Source organism: Puntigrus tetrazona, chromosome 22, assembly GCF_018831695.1.
Source record: "Puntigrus tetrazona isolate hp1 chromosome 22, ASM1883169v1, whole genome shotgun sequence".
Lineage (NCBI taxonomy): Eukaryota > Metazoa > Chordata > Actinopteri > Cypriniformes > Cyprinidae > Puntigrus > Puntigrus tetrazona.
In genome coordinates, this window is record NC_056720.1 from 4,563,841 (window position 1) to 4,580,163 (window position 16,323).

At 36.2% G+C, this 16,323-nt stretch overlaps 1 protein-coding gene and 1 pseudogene across 1 annotated transcript; one reads left to right on the forward strand and one right to left on the reverse strand.

Moving 5' to 3' along the window:
* Positions 1-212: 212 nt before the first annotated feature.
* On the reverse strand, positions 213-8,574 carry LOC122327576 (annotated as a pseudogene).
* A 3,152-nt stretch (positions 8,575-11,726) lies between these two features.
* On the forward strand, positions 11,727-13,939 carry LOC122328154 (SLAM family member 5-like). The gene is made up of 5 exons (XM_043223861.1): positions 11,727-12,048; positions 12,249-12,545; positions 12,624-12,755; positions 13,029-13,096; positions 13,718-13,939. Exons 1-5 carry the CDS (start codon positions 11,727-11,729, stop codon positions 13,763-13,765), a joined length of 867 nt encoding a protein of 288 aa, XP_043079796.1. The 3' UTR covers positions 13,766-13,939.
* The last annotated feature ends 2,384 nt before the right edge of the window (positions 13,940-16,323 follow it).

The following is a 16,323-nucleotide window of genomic DNA, read 5'->3' on the forward strand; positions in this document are numbered from 1 at the left end:
TATTAACTGATCATGGATGTCCTGTGGATGTCACCATAGAGTATATGTTGTCCTCTAGTGGGAGGACATAACATGTAAAGGCAAATAACCTACTGTTCACTTGTTGATGTACTTTTACCTGAAATTTTATAACTTTGCATTTTATAACTGCACATATATTGAGATTTAAAGCTATGTGTTTTATTTTATTTATTTCTTTTTCTTGCTTTTGTCCTTTAGGAGGTCCTTTGTATTGAAAAAGAACATCTCAGAAACTAATTTTCAAACTGTGGCCTATGAATCAGACCTACATGTAATTCATGTTCATTTTTCATTATATATATTCATCCAAGCTTGCAATAGCTTGCTCTTTTGAGTACTGGCTCCATTGCTTTGAAATCACTGGCCACATGTGGAATGTTTTCACAAAGTATTTCTTCAGATATTTCTGAAATCTGTACACAAACCATTTCCAGTAACACAGTTCAGAGAAGTTAGGGGTGATGCTCCACTTTGCATAAATATTCCCTGCTCTTCTGTACCCTCTGCATGAAATCCATTGGCCCGTATAAAACTTTTTACCAGTTAACACTAAAGATGTGCAAAAATCTGCACTGAGAGGCTCTGTTCCCTCATAACAGCACCCAGTGAGACCATTCACTCGATGGAAGTGAACACTGTGATCTCCAGAATGGTTTTCTATTGTGTTGGTGCAGGTGGTTCGACCAGAATGGACACTGAACCCAGCAGCACTGACAGAGGTGATCAATCAGGATCTCATCTGGTCTGTCCTTATGTTCCAGACTTACTGGAAATGTCTCTGTACTGAATTTATCTAGCATTTCTAATGATACTGAACCAAGTAAGTTGCTTATCACATCTTCTAGGAGGTTGAAATCATTTACACCTTCATGACTCACTCCACTAAAGTCCTTTACAGAGAATATCAGCACATCTGAGAGCTGCTCTGTGAAATTATGCAACCACTTCTGGACATCTCCATTGATTGTGTTGACCACTGTAGTTGCTCTATGAGCCGCTGCCATAATCTTCTGCTGCACAAGTTCAATTTTCTCCTTCATCTTGGGGCTGAACTTTGACTTCAAACTTATCAGTGATATACTTACTGACTTCATCTTTGACAAAACCCTTTAAGTGGTCTCTGGGAAAGTTTAAGTATTCAATGTACTTGTCAAAATCCTCCTGCTCTGCCAACCTCTTAAGAATGTGTTTCTCTAAGTTAGATCTGTTTCCATTTAGGGATGGACAGTTTGTTTTCATTTCATTAGCCATATCTCTGGCGGTGTCTTTGTAGACAATCTTTTGAATGGGCTCTTTTCAGTTTCTGACAGATGATCTCACAAAAATGGCAGCTGATGTTGCACCTTGACAGTATTTCTGAAAAATGCTGAAGTACTCTGCACTTTTCTGTTCAAAATAGAAAACAGGGTCATTGACTTTCCAGAACATTTTTTGTTGGTCAGTAATTATCTTCTCTTCTCTTCTACAGATGGACATGACCAAATCCATGTAAAATTCTTTCATAAACACATAGTTCCCGGAACTTTGCTCAAAATCTATTACTTTCGCTTTGATATAATCCGCAAGTTCCTGAATGTAGCTTTTGTTATAGCCTATTTTTGCAATGTTAAATGACATTATCATATTGTCTGCGTATTGAGCAATGCCATTGACCAAAGTTCTTATTTGGGCTTCATCCTCTTTAGACAGACAGCATCCAAACTTCTGTTTATCTGGCTTGATGGCATTTTCAGCATGTTCTGCAATTCCAGTGGATTTATTTAACTGCACATAATCTGAATAACTTTGCTCAGAGAAAATATCCCTTCTTAGCGGGATAAAGGGGACACTTTCATGAATATCACCGAGGAGTTGTTTCATGTCTTTTAATACATCAATGTCTTTGATTGGAGGAGTTTCTGTGGTTATTTTATTAACACACTCTTTCCAAAACTTCCCAAACTCTTTTTCAGGATTGTTTCATCATTTGCTTTGTCTTTGAGTTTTATTGCAAGTTCTTTTGCTCTTTTCAAGAGAGTGTTTTCATGATGTGTCCTCTGAGCATCAATCCTTTTCTTCATATTTAAGCTGCTGGAGAATTTCATTTAATTTCTTTCTTGTTTCTCTCACAATGCTTTCCTTTAGCTCTTTGATTTTAATGACAAATGTTGCTTTCCACTGTATCAGTACATCTTTATCTTTGTCTTTCTCAAAAAATTCTGACATTGATTTTTCTACTTCTCCACTTTTCAATTTTAGTTTTACTTGAAGATCACTTGCTGAAACCTCGTCAATCATTTCATTTTCTATGCTGATGTAGAGTTTGTTTTCAATATCCAGCATGGTTCTGCGGAGACTCCAGGACCACTTGCTATATTCTGTTTCCAGTTTTCGGTATGTTGCTATTTCCAGAGAATTTCTGAAGCTGAACACAAATTGTTCAATCAGTAAAGCTTCCCAGAGATCATTTATACGATCCTTTAGGCACGTCAGCTCTAAGCCATCTGATTTTAAGGGATGGCGAAAAAGCATTGTTTTTAGCTCTTGAATGTTTTCACAGTATGATGGGTTTGGTGGTGCCATTGGTGGACTTCCTCCCACAGCTGTGCAAAATATTTAACATCTTTCTGAATATCAAAGGTAATGACATCACTGAAACATTCTGCATCACAGACTTCATCTTTAGCAGCAAGTTTTGTCATTTCGTCCAGTGTCTCCTGCAGTCGTCTCCTTCCCTCCATGTTTTTATCGCTAGCTGTGACATCTGTAACATTCTGATGAACAAACACGCATCTGGGATTCAGTTTGACCTTTTTCATCCTCATGAAGGCCTGAACAACGATCTGAAGAATGTCCTGCAGCTGAGATGGGCTTTCTCAAAAATATTAATCAATGTTAGATTACCGACACCAACAACTAATGTGGCCATTTCATTGTCCTGATGTCTTGTTGACCTTCGGATAGTTCTAGTGCATGAAGCCCTCTGTATCAACAACCAGAATAAAGTCAAACTTCAGTTGTTTCTTCATCTCCTCTGACACTCTGACCAGCTGCATGAAAGCTCCTCTGGTGCATCTGCCAGCACTAACCGCAAACTGGAGTCCAAACATAGCATTCAGCATAGTGGATTTCCCTGAGCTTTGAATCCCTAAAACTGAGAGCACAAAGACTTTCTGGTCTCCCAGTTTCTGGATGAGCTCATCTAGTACAGCAGTAACCCAGATCACAGGAACATGAGCAGCATCTCCATCCATCAGCTCCAGTGGAAATCCAGAGATCATCATCTCTGCTGCAAGACTCGGGAGAGAAGAAAAACTATATGGCATACCTTCCTTGTTCTTATTCACTGATTTACATGATTCATAGATCTGACCGATCTCCCTCAGGATGTGCTCCAAGCCAAATGTCGCTGCTTGAAGTTCTTTTGATATCTTATCAAGCTCTATTTGTTCATTGGTCAAATTTGTTGATATCTGTTGCTCAGTTATTTCATTTTCTCTTTCAGTTTTATGACGTCTGACCACTTTTCATTATACTTGTAATGTAGATCAGAAATGTCAGCAGAGGTATATTCGTCCAGGAGGATTATGAGCCATTTCAGAAAGAATATCTTCTCATTAGGAGATTGTAAATTCATTTTTGTAATAAAAACTTCATGAACTCACCAATGTCCAACAGATACTGGTCTTCACGGATTTTCGCCATGTCTTGTTTTATTACATTTATTTCAATTTCTATTTCATTTCCCTGAAATCTATGTAGCGCTTTGTTTTTTTCACACCACTGATGCCACAGTTTGCCCTGGCAGAGCAGAAATGTTTCTTTGATTTCTGTCAGGTTTTATCCTTAAGTAAACCCATCAACTGCTTGGCTGCTTTTTTCCTTTTCTACAGTCATCATCATGTTCCTCATCTACTCTAATCCCTGACTGTTTAGGCACATCTTCAAGCTTGAAAACAGAAGATGATTCTGACAATAAGAATGAAAGGCATTTATTTATAGTTTGTATGAGTTCTTCAGATACATCCGAGTGATTTCTGCCTTTTAGTCCAATTTTGTATTTCCATTTTCTTGTCTCAATCACACCATTTTCATCCTCTGTAAAAAGACAAATAAGTGGCTTTCTATTCTTGTATAGGTTTTGCATTTGTGCTGCACTCTTGTCATCTCTGTCAAGTCGTGGTAGAATAACAACATTGACTGGACGCCATTTTAGTGAGTATTTTCAACTGCTTCTCATGGTCTCCTGCATCACCGTGAAGGTTACAGAAAGCAACACACTGAGTGAATTTGTCTGTGTCTTTTCCAGATGGACAGTACCAGGCGATCTCCACCACTCCATTCATCAGGACTCTGGTTTTGCTGCTGCCTGAACTGTTCCTGTGGAAGAACGTGTTGTGTTTGTCATTGATCAGACTGTTCATCAGCTGAGATTTGGATGAAGACACCGAGCCAAACCTAAAGAATGACACCATAGGTGTTTCTGTCTTACAGATATACTGTATTTTACTGGTTTCATTGTTGGTGTTTTTCATTTTCCAGGTCTTGTTGATTTGTCTGAATGTCCAGAGAGGAAACTCAATCTGTTGTGAGAATGGATCAGGAACAAGCAGAGGAAGAGCGTACTGACACTGAGAGAGTTTAGTCACTATCAGCTGCTTCAGGAAACTATCAGCACAATGAAACACAGCCATCTGAACATCCATTGGGTGAATAGTATCCTTCCTGCTTTTTCTTCAGCAAACAAAGGCATTTCACAAAAAATATCGACATCATCCTCATCTTTAAGTACATCACTGCTTTCTTGTTGCCCATCATGTTGTATATTGGTTTCATTACATTTAATATATCTTGCTCTATAGTTCATCATCAGTATTTTTGTAGGAAAGTCTGAATCAAGTTCTTCTCATCACAAGACTCCTGAGACTGTAAAGAATGTGTAGTCAGTTGAAGAACGTCTGCAGCTCTCAGTTTACAGTGGTGCCTGTTATCGAGTCTTTGAAAAAGATTCTCAATTTTTCACTGGTTACATTTCCTTTGCTTTGTTTCAATCGTTGACCATCTTCTGAATGTGCATCCACTTTTATCTGAGAAACAAATTATAGAAAATGTAAAACGTATAGAAGAAATTTAACTAGAAAATCTGCTGTGGACTAGCTTATGATTTACAGTTCACCAAAACAAATACATTTTGTTGTGTAAAGTGTTTAAAATCTCATAATGCAATTTAAACTGTATAGCTAAGGTATTTTTACCTTTACTCAACACATACCTCAAGTCTCTCTCCTGTCTCTAGTGTTGCGGTATATCCCATGTTGTCTTCGTTTAGCGTGCATTGATCTTGTTACAGAAAAGTTGTCATTTTAATCAGTTTTAAGCAAATCTATGAATAAAACATTTTTTAGACAGTAGCAGGTATGAACTGTTGACGAAAGTTTGCTCAATTGCAGTGTTGTGTCCGAGTACAGCATCCAAGTCCAGTGTTAAGGACTTTTAAGGGTTAAAGAGTTAATGAGATAAGTGACTAATTAAATGGCCTGGTGTTATGGAGAAATACAGAGTATCAGATCAATGTTTGCTTTAGCTGGGCTCTTTGGCTTCTTGTGTTAGATGTCTCTCTGTAACATTGTATGTGCTGTGATCAGTGCAGTCATCACTAGCTGTACAGCAGGTGTTCACCACTAATTCACAATCATTATCTCAAAAGTACTTGATTCTGCCTTTGGATGTACTTGGATACTGTATTCGGTCCCTACACTGCCTTACATTACTAACAAAATGATGCTTGCCTAGATACTTATCCCAGTAAAATGTTACACAGCTGTTTTTGTTAATTATTGTTTAATTAGTACTTATTATTCAAACTAACAAATGTATTTTAACAAAATAACCTATGTATACCAACACCTTCGAGCCTATAATGTATGTGAATTATGAATAATGCGCTTGAATAGAGTAAGTAGAGCAAGATATTTGTAAACCAAATCTGTCCTTACTTTGACATGTCCTGTTTTGAAGGCCTTCACGCTCCATTAATGCCGTGTTGTACATCTCAATAGTGTAGCTCTGCTGTTTATTATCAATGAACAGTTGCTCGATCCTGTTCATCAGATCTCTCATCTCTGACTGGTTGTTCATTTTCTTGCTGCAGGTGTGATATCTTCCACCACAATTCTCAATCAGCCGCTCCAGAGCAGAGTTTTTCTTCAGATCATCTATTATAGAGTCAGTCTCTTCCTGGCTCTCATAGGTGAAGAGAATCATCACAAACTGAAGAACTCTGTCACCAAACACTCTCTGAAGCCATTCAAGACCCATTTTATCAGCATCTGTTAACTGCCCCAGTCGCACAACAAAGACGAAGGCAATTATTTCATTTTCATTCACTAGTTGATCAGTGAGAGGCATGAGGTCAAGTGCAGTTTCATGTAAACCAATCAGGCTGTTCACAGAGAGCGTGATGTCCTAATATCTTCATTTGCAAAGGAAACGTTCTGGATATTGCAACGTTTTCCATATTTTCTTTATCTCTCCAAGAAGAATATTATTGTGTTGAAATTGGACAGCTGCGCTGTTTCCAAATAAAACAATAGATGGATTGTGATCTAGAAAATGGACATACACACACAGATAAGATTCTCAGATGCATCAGTGTACTGCAACATAAGAGCAAGTCTCATGCAAAATATCAGAGGTTGTATTCTTACCCATAGTGCTAAGCATTGGGTTAACAACGGAGTCAAAAACTTGATGTGATACACTTTAGAGCTGCTCCTTTCTTCTACAGTCTGTTCATTGTCTTCAAGTACACACTGCAAACACATTATCTGGATTTGAGTATGCAATATCTTTCACACAATAATTTATGTTAAGACCCCGGCTCTGAGTGACAATCATCTTATCACTGTAAATGCTGTATTTGCTTAAACGTAAGGTAAACAATCCAGGGAACGAAGAGTAAAAGTCCTGTCATATGTTTATTCCAGCCATGAACTCTGAGCAGCTGATTTCACCAGAGGGCGTACCAAGTCATTCCTCAAAGAGTTACAATGTGGTAATTAAGTGACTGATTAAATGTTGATTGAGCATTAGTGATGAACACCTGCAGTTAACAATCATCATCACTGAAGAAAAGAGAACCACAACAACTGACTTCAGCCAAAAAGTCTTTGATGAAATCACCTGGAAAACACGAACACACAATGCCACCATAATTGTGTTCAGTGTCTGCTTTAGTTGGGCTCTTGAGCCTTTTACTAATTCTGAATAGTTTGTTTCTAAACCGCTACAACATTGTTTCATAGAAAACATTTGTGCATAGCTGAATCAAAAGCTTGAAGTAGAAGCATGTGATTTCTGCTTATAATTCAGAAACTTTGTTAAGTGGTCTCCCTCTTTGATTTGACCTTCAGCTGATACAGAACTTTGAAAAAATTCCTATTAAACAAATGCTGCCATAATGCTTCAAAATAAAAGAAAGGTCTGTATTAGCTCAGACTTTTAGACACGGTCAGCAGTGGTGACCATATGTTTTCATAACTGCAGTGCATGATTTCTACTATGGTGTTACCCAGCATGCAGCATTTTGTTGATTATCACAATTGTAGAGATTCATATGCTGCTTCTTGCTGCAGTGCATTATTTTATTTTAATGTATGTGGTTGGTAAAAAAAACATTGTAAATTCAAATCAGAGTGTCAAATCATTCAAATCAGAGAAAAGAATATGTGACTTAAACTAAAATGACAGCTTCACTCAAAGACTAAACTAAAACTAAAATGAAAAAAAACACTACAGAAGAACCCATTTTAGTTTGAAAACTGAGGGGTTGTGTTTCAGTTTAAAAACAATGACTTCTTTTTAATATTAATACCGTTTCGCCTGTGTGAATTCTTGTCTTCATTATAAAATATAGTTTTACTGAATGACATTGTACTGTATCTTTCAATTTCACAGTAATAATTTTAATAGAGTTGTCTCTTTGGATGTTATCTGTCCATCTTCTGAATACCAAGAAAGACACAAAAGATTTCAGATCAACCTTTTTAGGTACTGTATTTGCCTGTTTTATGAGTACTGCAAACTTTTCACCTAGCTCCTGTATTTTCACCTTCTAGCTAGGCATACTGTGTCTGGGTGTGTCTGGGTGTCAGTGTCATATGACAAGAAAACAGGAAAAGAAACAGGTTTGTTCTCTTTTTTTTTTTAAATTCAATTTCTAACTTTTTGTAATTTGTCATAGATATAAAGAAGCAGATGGTGACTTGTGAGGTTGAATCAGAAGCCAACTGTTAGGCTAGTCTTTTTGTTATTTTTACGTCTTAAATTAAAACTTTCTTCAGCTATAAAAACTCATCTTATTAACTGAAGAAAACTAAAGTTAAGCTACTTCACTTTACCAGTCATGTAATTCACCTAACACGAACTGTACTTTAAGAGCAGCTATGTAACTATAAAATAATTCTAAAGTATTGTTTGTAGAGCATCGTGTAAACACCAAGAACAAGAAATTAAATTCATTTTACCGTATCCTCCGCGTCGTAAGAGTCTCACTCATGTCAACTATAATCCGAAAAGACGCGCATGCGCATAACTAGTCCTCGTGCTTGTTTTTTCTTTTTTGTTTCTCAGCATCTGAATTGATGCGACTTTTCTTCTCGCTCATAATAATCCCGCACGAACCAGATTTATTAGAGCATTCTCGCTATATATATATATATATATATATATATATATATATATATATATATATATATATATATATATATATATATATATATATATATATATGTTATTTTTTATTACTTATTATAATTACTTACAAAGCAAGCCAAATAAAAAAGATTTCTAGCATATATATATATATATATATATATGTATGTGTGTGTGTGTGTGTGTGTGTGTGTGTGTGTGTTTCTCTTTGCTTAAAAAGACGACTAACATGAATGGCCTGATGAGGCAGCACAGCTACTGTAAAATGAATTGTGAATTGTTCACTTTAACTCAACATCACTTGAGTTTTTAGGTGTTTTCACTTTTGGTCTAAAAATCAATCACGTTAAACTACTTTTTCCAAACTGATAATAATAATACATTAAACAGAAAATAACATAATGCGTTTAATTAATGTTTTTCTTGCATCAAAATTCTTTCCAAAAACTAAATGCATAGATCTAAAAAAAGAAGACAAACCTGTATTTGAGCCTAGCATCACGTGATCACGTGTCAGGTAGCGAAAGCCTCGTTCTTACAGGTCACGTGACAGACTCGTTTCAAACGATGTTTCAAAATGCCGTTTTGAAGCTCGTGTTTTTTTTTTTTTTTTAAATAGTTGTCGATCTACCCATCCCTACTTATCAGAGAGATAGCGTGTGGATGTTCAAGTTTACGAGTGTTATTCTGTAACAGCAATTTCTGTTTACATTCTGTGATAGTCCCGATTATCTTGACCTAGAATTATTGACTACAGTTTTGGATTCCAATGCTAAATAAATTCCTGTAATTCAACATCTCTGTATTGCCTTTCACCAACCCTACACCTAAACCCAACCCCTTACAGGAAACTACAGGTATTTTTAGATATTCTAAACAAACTTTAGAAGATCTGCGCAATATATAGATGAGCATATTATTTGATATTAACCTCATTGACCACAAATACACACACACACACACACACACACACACACACACACACACACACACATCAGTTCCAAGATACAAATACATGTCACACGTTGAGTCAGAAGTGCGCATGTGGGCATTGCCAGAAGTTATTTAGGGTATCATTTTAAAACTAGAATAGAAACTATTTTTGTTACAGAAACCCATTGATCTACCCATCGATTCCCATGAAGGCGTATATATATCCGATTTATGAAGCTAAAAAAAACAATGGCCGCTATCCACCAGCATTACCATGAAAGAAGAAAGTCATATACACCTAGGATGGCTTGAGGGTGAGCAAAATATAATTTTTATTTTTGGGTAAAATATTATTTTAATCACACGACCACATTAAAATTTTCATAAATCATCTGAAATCACATTAGCGATTCTATATTTTAAAAAAATATATATTTGGAGGGTTTTCCATAGGCTATGTAGCATGATTATGTTTAGGTATTTAACATTACTCTTGATTTATAAAACCTCTTTAGGAAGGGAAAGGAGGTGAATTATAAATATATCATACTCAGAGCCCATCCAAGTTCTCACATGCAGCAGTGAGAAAATGAACGATCACACACACACACACACACACCCACACACACTGTAAACACACATTAAGCCACAACTGCCCCAGTTCCTTCTACTGTTAACCTGCTCACGTTCTTCACGTGTGTTTGGTGCTGCTGAAACAAACTAAAATCCAACCACACCGATGATGGAAGGATATCATGTCCTTCTCAACATTAACGTTACTGTAATACATAAAGACATCAACATACCGTGGAGTTACTGAACTGAAAAATATCTCATAGAGAATAGACCTTCTTCGTCCTTGCTGTCCTCAGCAGTAACTCTTCACAACGTTCTTCATTCTCATCATTGTCCAGCATCAATAAACATACATCATATATTTGTCTTTAACTCAGTTTTAATCGTACAGCTCTGTCATTGCACTTGTATAGTTGCACGCGACCTTTCACAGTAAAAATAAAATAAGGATGGACTCGGACACCATTGAGGTTGTTTTTTTGTTGCGGGAGAATTTCTCACAGCCAGAAATATTAGAGTTTTCCAAATACAGCATTACACTATTTTATAATAAAATGTGGAAAAAGTATTAAATATGCATTGCACTCGACCATATTGTGTTTCTATTACGCTTGTTACGGTTTAGTGTTTTTCAGGTTACAGCGTCATGTATAAAAGCAGGAAGAGCCCCTTCACCTCATGCTCTAAATGCCATTTGTCTCATGCAAGATGTTTGCCTACCCAGCAGAACAAACACCTTTCTAAAGAAAACCCACCGCAGCGACTTTCAGTCTGACTCAGAAGCTGAACGTTTTTTAACATTGCATTTCTGTGCACAACAAATGGCCAAACTGAATTCATACACGCATCAGACCAGTATGAAGATTAGATATATAATGAGCGTCATGTTGAACTGAGAGGATTCATCAGCCGACGTTAGATCAGAGTCTTCACTGAAGTCTTAATGAAAATGTTCTACGCACTTGTTTTGTTCTGCTTGCTCTCGAGTCTGATGGGTAAGTTATAAAATATTTTTTTAATGGCATAATTTCTTTAAGGTCCTTTCAGAATTCTCTGTTATGTTCCAGATGAAACAATATCATGAAATTGACTTTGAATTCAATTCAGGTGTCTGTTTTAATTGAGATCAGAAAGGCTAAATCCCCATTCAACCACTTTAAAACTACAGCCATCTTGTTTTCGCTTAAAATATCTTTACTTAAAAAAAATTGCTGAACAGTTTCTCCAAAATATTTGTAAAAACACTCCTGTGATATTCATAAATAACAAAAAATTATGTATGCATGTTTATCAAGCAGAATTCAACTTTAATGAAACTATTAATTTATTGCACTTGCATTTATAGCATATTTATTTTTTAAGATACATTTAAAAAACTTCTCACATTGATGTTTTTACTTTATATGTGTTAAAATAAAGATAAAATGATGTGCTTCTTATTTCATTAAATTCAGAAAGCATCTTCAGTTTGCGCATATTAATGTTTTTCAGGTGTTTTTGGGGCTATGATAAAAGAAATACAGTCAGTGATGGAGGGAGATTCTGTTACTCTAAACATTGATTTTACTGAAATAGATGACATGGTGGACGACATAGTGTGGACAATTGGAGATGAAAAGAGTTGTATAGCTAAACATAACAAAAAGAAGCAAACTATTTCCATATATGATGATGTTCTTGACGGGAGATTCAGAGACAGACTGAAGCTGGACAATCAAACTGGATCTCTGACCATCATGAACATCTCAACTCTACACGCTGGAGTTTATAAAGTAGATCTTAGTGGACGTCAACTGACATCAAAAACATTCAATGTTTCTGTCTATGGTGAGTAGACTGTCTATTATTTGTTTTGTTATCTATTATCTTGTTTTAATATATGATGTATTTTGTCAAATATGGTCTTGTTTTATGAATTATTTGCATACTAATCATTTTATAAATTGCTATATCACACTCACTCAATCAAACCATTGAACCAATAATAAGATTTACTTATATTTCAGTTTATTCTGTCATGTTTTCAGCTCGTCTGCCTGTTCCTGTCATCAGCAGGAACTCTTCACAATGTTCATCATCTTCATCCTCATCATCGTCTTGTTCACTGCTGTGTTCGGCGGTGAACGTGGGTCATGTGACTCTCTCCTGGTACAAAGGAAACAGTTTATTGTCCAGCATCAGTGTGTCTGATCTCAGCATCAGTCTCTCTCTACCTCTGGAGGTGGAACATCAGGATAAAAACACCTACAGCTGTGTGATCAACAACCCCATCAGAAACCAGACTCAACACATCAACGTTACTCAGCTCTGTCAGCCATGTCCAGGTAAAGCAGCGGTTTTATGATCTCTGTATGTTGTTGTAAATCAGACCGACGCATTTACTTCCAGCTTTATTCTTACAGCACTGGACTCGCATTCTCCTTCACAAGACGACTCACTTCCAATACTGTTGATCTCTGCTGGATCTCTGTTCGTTTTAGCACTAATTACAATCTCCTGCATCTACAGCAAACGTAAAAGAGCCGATCAAGAAGGCAAGTGTTTCCTACTGCTTTTAAAGCACTCTAATGTTGATAGCCCATGAAATCTTGTCTGAGGATTCAGTGTTCAGATGAACATTTGGGAATGACAGTGTTGTGATTCGTTGAGTTTAAATAAATATGAAAAAGTCAAGAATGTTGCTATAATTACTGCGTAGAGCCGAGACAAATTCATAAATGCAATTAATACATTTCTTGTGATTTAATTGTGGCATAGCAAAATGCTTGCCTTGATATATTTTGTGTTATTTCTATCCCTTTAAACAGTTCAGACTTGTATTGAAGAAATAACGTATGCAGAGACAACATTCTTCAAAAGAAAATCACGCAGATTGGTAAGAAAGTTTAATGTCTGTGTTTGTGGCTGTATAGTGACCTGGCCAACACTTTAATCAGATCAGATATTTACAGGCACTTTCAAATACAACACAAAATGTAAAAATATGCATATACACTTTAAGAAACGCTCAATTTAAAAGTAAGCATCGGTTAAGGACACTTAATAAGAAGTAGGTATCATTATGTAATCAATGACTACTCTTTAGTCAGTAAACAAAGTAAAAAATATAAGCTAAAGAAAATGAGACGAGGTTCGTGCTGTCAGTGATGCTACCCTGCTACATATTAGCATGCTTATGCATGAGTTTATTTTGGCAGAAAACAAACAGTTACAGCTAATTCAGGCACCGGATCTGTTTTTTTTCCCGTCTACTTAACACGGGGCTTTACAACTGATTGGTAGTTTAAACATTTGTCAGTTTCTGTTGTTGATGTTTTTGGCATAATGTCAAAATGTCACCCTATTTACCCCAAAAAAAGAGTTCTTATTTGTACCATTAGATGAATGATAGGTATTGTGCAACTCTATTACCTGAGTTCAATATTTGATTTTAAAGAAAATGTGTTAACCCTTAAAAGGCAAACCATTTTAGCGCAATTTTGCATGCTTTTTGCAGAAAATCGGAGAGGAGACTCATGTGGACTATGCATCTGTCGTCATATGATTAAACAAAGACGTTTTCATCGGTTCAACTCTTTAGACACCCTCAGATGGTAGAGCTCTCAAGCTGGTACGAATCAAAAAACAACCGCCGCAGCACATTTACATGAACGACGAATAAGAATCATACAAGCTAGCTTTGAAAGCTTTCTGCTAATCACTCTCCAAAGCCATGCTTCTTGTCTCTTGTCTCTTGACACAGCGACTACTATCGGGACGCGAAAAGACTTTTCGGGACGTGGAAAGACCCGACAGACCAGTTTTGAGCTTCTGCGCTTTTTGAAGCTTGGAAATGTTGATTATTGACTCTGAAAATGGAGGGGAGTGCAAATGACACGAGTGTGAACGCAATGAGCTCTTAGAATGAATCGAGGACACCATAAATGTAAAACGTTGATCAAAACGAGTCGAGAGTGGTTTGGCAGGCTAACATCTTCTGCGTGAGAATGTGCCTACTGCTGAATTTGTGTTTGATGTCTGTTCATGAGTTTCTCTGCACGTGTCTGAGGTGTCAGCAGCGCGTCTGTGTTTAATGCATGTGGTTGAAGGGTGTTTTTCCATTTCTGCCCATAATTTTGACAGTTTGACACAGTTTTGGTTTGTACACAAAAAAGGGACTAAAAAATGTGTTTGTGAAATATAAACATGTTCAAGGACATATGTCTCATACCTCATTAAAAATGGTCTTATAAACTCATGCTGTGACTAGTTTCAAGAGTTCTGACAATAAAAATGCTTTATGAATAAATACGATGTGTGTACATTTATAGTACCATGCCTTTAGTTTTTTATAAGTGTAACTTTAAGCAGTGTTGCTAAAAACTGTACTAAATGCATTTAAATGTATCCAAATAGTTTCATGAGTTACATTAATATTTATTTAATTCTTAAGTGTCTAAACCATAAACTGACAGTGTAAAAAAATATCTAATAATATTTTGAACATTTCAATCCATCAAATTTAAAATGACTTTTTAGACGCATACAATAAACAAAACAATAATAATAAACTCACATATTCCAATTTTTATGAGCCAGTTTGTTTTAATGTGACTTATTACAGAAAAACACAATACAACAAAGTCACATATAACCCCAAATTGTATAAAACATAAAAAATCCACAATTCAATAAATAAATTGCGAATATAACAACTGCTTCTAATTTTTTTTTTTTTAACAAATATGTATATAGAAAAATTGCATAAAAAATAAATTTTACAAAAATTATTAATCATTTAAAACCCACAGCTGTGTTCTCAGCTGTATGGATGATCTTAATGGCAGCTTGCTTGGTAAGATGCAGCATAATTCAAAAAAACACGGTACATGAACAACATTGTCAACAATGTCAACTAACAACATTTGCAGCATCATTTTCCGCCATCTCTGCTTCTGCAGCTGTGCGCCCATGTGGGCTACACATAAATGTAAACAGACAATACCAACTAAATAACAAAATAACTGGTAGGCCAAGGTCCTACAGTGTAGTTCTTGTCACAGTGCGACAACTTCAATATGATACTGTCTTCAATATGATACTGTCTTCTGAGGAGAGTTACAGTCTGTTAGGGCATAGATAAGATCCCTGAAGTTGCAAAGACGTTCTCACAAGGCAGCTACTCTTTATAACCTTCACTTCTCTACATTCTCCTAAAACGGCTCGTTTAATCACGCCCCCACTTCTCTACACCACAGAATGAGTTTATTTTCATAACACGCACCAGTCGCTTGAGGTATTCGGCCAATCACAGTGCACTGGATAGCTGGCCAATCAGAGCACAGCTTACTTTTTAGATCAATGAGAATTGAACAAAATCAATGCAAAATTGTTGAGTATGTGGTAAATAAACACCTTGCATTACACTTCAATATCACCTTTTAAGGCATACAATGTGAATTGTATCCAAGCTATATTTGTTATTGTAAACGTAAATCGACCTGGTGCACATTTTTAGTATTATTTCAGGTCGCGAATCGCATTTTTTGGAAGACAAAGTATTTAAATATGATTACAAAGCACCATACACATTTCAAACGGAATAAAAAATAACTCGAATGGAGTAATAAAAGCAAATCAAAAAAATATATATAACCAATGACAAATAGAACAACTTTTTTTACATTACTTGCCGATTTAAAAACTGACGTCTCTGATGTGCGTGTGCCATCAAGGTAGTAAACAATGTATGAGTACTGAGTTCTAGATTGTGGTAGAACACTTTAGACAGGTTGTTGCTGATTTTAGAGTGAAGGGTTCAGAGAAACTACGGACAGGTGAGATCTAACTAGGGTTAGAGCTGCTTATCACTTTTGACCAACAGGTGGCGCTGTAATGAAATAATATTAGTATTTCCTTTGTGAGAGGACAATAGCAATAGAACTCAGGCACAGAGTCTGTTGTCATTTCGTCAACGCTTTTCACAGATATAGTAGTGGTGCCGTATAAAAAGTATTTCTTCTATCCACGACGATAAACGAACGCAAACAAAAGCTATTAATCATCTTTTTGAGTACAATGAGGAACAGTGGTAAAAACACTTCAAGTTTAACAAGGACACGT